Here is a 2,091-nt window from a genome sequence, read left to right as displayed (position 1 = left end):
CGGAGTCTCGCTCTGTCGCCCAGGCTGGAGTGCAGTGGCGCGATCTCGGCTCACTGCAAGCTCCGCCTCCCGGGTTCCCACCATTCTCCTGCCTCAGCCTCCCAAGTAGCTGGGACTACAGGCGCCCGCCACTGCCCCCGGCTAATTTTTGTATTTTTAGTAGAGACGGGGTTTCTTCACCTTGTTAGTCAGGATGGTCTCGATCTCCTGACCTCGTGATCCGCCCATCTCGGCCTCCCAAAGTGCTGGGATTACAGGCGTGAGCCACCGCGCCCGGCCTTGAAGGTATTTCTTAATGTGGTAATATAGAATGGGCAGGAATTTATAAAATGGGGGGACATCAGTATCTGGCATACAGGACTTTCGAAAGGATAAGACATTTACATACAGAAAGTCAAGCTATCACTGAGGCTGGCCTAAGGCCAGAACTCAATGCATGGCAGTGGCAGGCACACACCCTTTTGGAGATAAAGACACACAAGTACTATTTTTCTAACACAAATGGGAGTTCTTACGGCTCTGTCTGTGAGAAAGGCCGGGATGCTCACCTTCCAGCCAAGAGCATGCAGCCCCACCACGGCTCCATAGTGACAGCAGAGCGGCCGCACAGGATCTGCCAGGATCTTCTGCAGGGACAGCAGGATATGCTGATAGAGGCCACTTACAAGGTCCCCATGAGTCCTGTGGGAGCACCATTCAGGGAGTGAGGGGAATGAGGCACAGTGCCACCCAACAGGGCACAAGACAACACCAAGAGAACAGCATCTGTACGGCACACTCGGGCGTGCTGGGGTTAAGTGAAGAAGGCTGCCAGGGGTGACTGGCCTAGAACCTGAGGGCTGAAGAACCAATACCTTGGTGTATTTGTAATCCATTTTCAGAATCCCAGTGTGTCACAGCACACACCAGCTAGGATGCTCCGAGGGAAAAGGTTTCCCATCTTCTCATAGACCCTCAAAGCCAGAGGCTTTGCCCCATTTCCTTACCCCAACCCACTTGGCTCTGCAGCAATCCCACCCTTTGCTCAGGTCTATGCCCAGTGGCTACCAAAAGATGTGGCTGAGCAGGAGGGCAGCGCCATCCCGCAGAGTCCAGTGGTCATTCAGGGGGTTGATGGAGGCAGCCAGTGGCTCCAGGACACAGTAGAGGACACTGCCCACCAGACAGCGGACATATGGCCCCAAGCACAGGTGTGGATTCCGAAACAGGCTCCGTGCCACCTGCAGCAGCCGGTGCAGTTGCTCCAGGTCATGACTTACAGATTTCACCTGTTGGGAGAAGAGGGTAGCTTAGGGGAACATGAGGGGACGGGCAGGAGCCCACCATTCTGACAGCACTTGCCATGAGCCCTACACCTGCTGGGTCATCTCTTCCTTACAAAACACTCTCCCTGTCCCAGCCTGGTCACTTACCCCACTAACCACATAAACAAAGTAAGGCAGGAGCGCCCCGATCTTGGAGTTCGTCTGCAAGTCCTGGAGTGCAACCTAAAAGGAAGGGCCCAGACTGCATTGGATCCACCAGAAAACTGTAAAACATGAATATGGTATTCTTCTGGAAGGCAGTGTATCACCTTATTCATGTTTTACAATTTTAAATGTTCATATTCTTTGATTTAGCAATTCTATTTCTATAAATGTAACCTACAGAAACTCATTCACATATACCTGCATATGGCACGGAATACAACCTGAATGTCCAACATATTTTTAACTGAGAAAGGCAATCTATAAAACCAGATGTTTAATATAATACCACTTAGGTTTTTATGAGAGTAATCATAGTTGATACAGAGGAAAAAAAGTAGGTGGAGGAACAGACATTTCAGTTTCTTTTTCTCTTTTCTTTTTTTTCTTTGAGACGGAGTCTTGCTCTGTCACCCAGGCTGGAGTGCAGTGACTCAATCTCGGTTCACTGCCACCTCTGCCTCCTGGGTTCAAGCGATTCTCCTGCCTCAGCCTCCCAAGTCGCTGAGATTACAGGCGCTTGCCACCACGCCCAGCTAACTTTTGTAATTTTTAGTACAGACAGGGTTTCACCATGTTGACCAGGCTGGTCTCAAATTCCTGGCCTCAAGCAATCCGCCCGCCT

The 2,091-nt window shown here is 50.9% G+C and overlaps 1 protein-coding gene across 1 annotated transcript in view; it reads right to left on the bottom strand.

The window, feature by feature from the left end:
• TAF6L (TAF6-like RNA polymerase II, p300/CBP-associated factor (PCAF)-associated factor, 65kDa) overlaps positions 1–2,091 on the bottom strand; it is a 28,269-nt gene that overhangs the window by 17,054 nt on the left and 9,124 nt on the right. The window contains exons 7-9 of the mRNA XM_011993402.1: positions 1,413–1,487; positions 1,048–1,268; positions 549–681 (exon numbers count right to left, since the gene is read on the bottom strand). Of these exons, the coding sequence (XP_011848792.1) occupies positions 549–681; positions 1,048–1,268; positions 1,413–1,487 (429 nt within the window). The remainder of the gene's footprint in view (positions 1–548; positions 682–1,047; positions 1,269–1,412; positions 1,488–2,091) is intronic.

This window comes from Mandrillus leucophaeus, unplaced genomic scaffold, assembly GCF_000951045.1.
Source record: "Mandrillus leucophaeus isolate KB7577 unplaced genomic scaffold, Mleu.le_1.0 Scaffold43, whole genome shotgun sequence".
NCBI lineage: Eukaryota > Metazoa > Chordata > Mammalia > Primates > Cercopithecidae > Mandrillus > Mandrillus leucophaeus.
The sequence above is the reverse complement of the archived record's forward strand: the minus strand, read 5'-3'. Positions and strand labels throughout refer to the sequence as shown.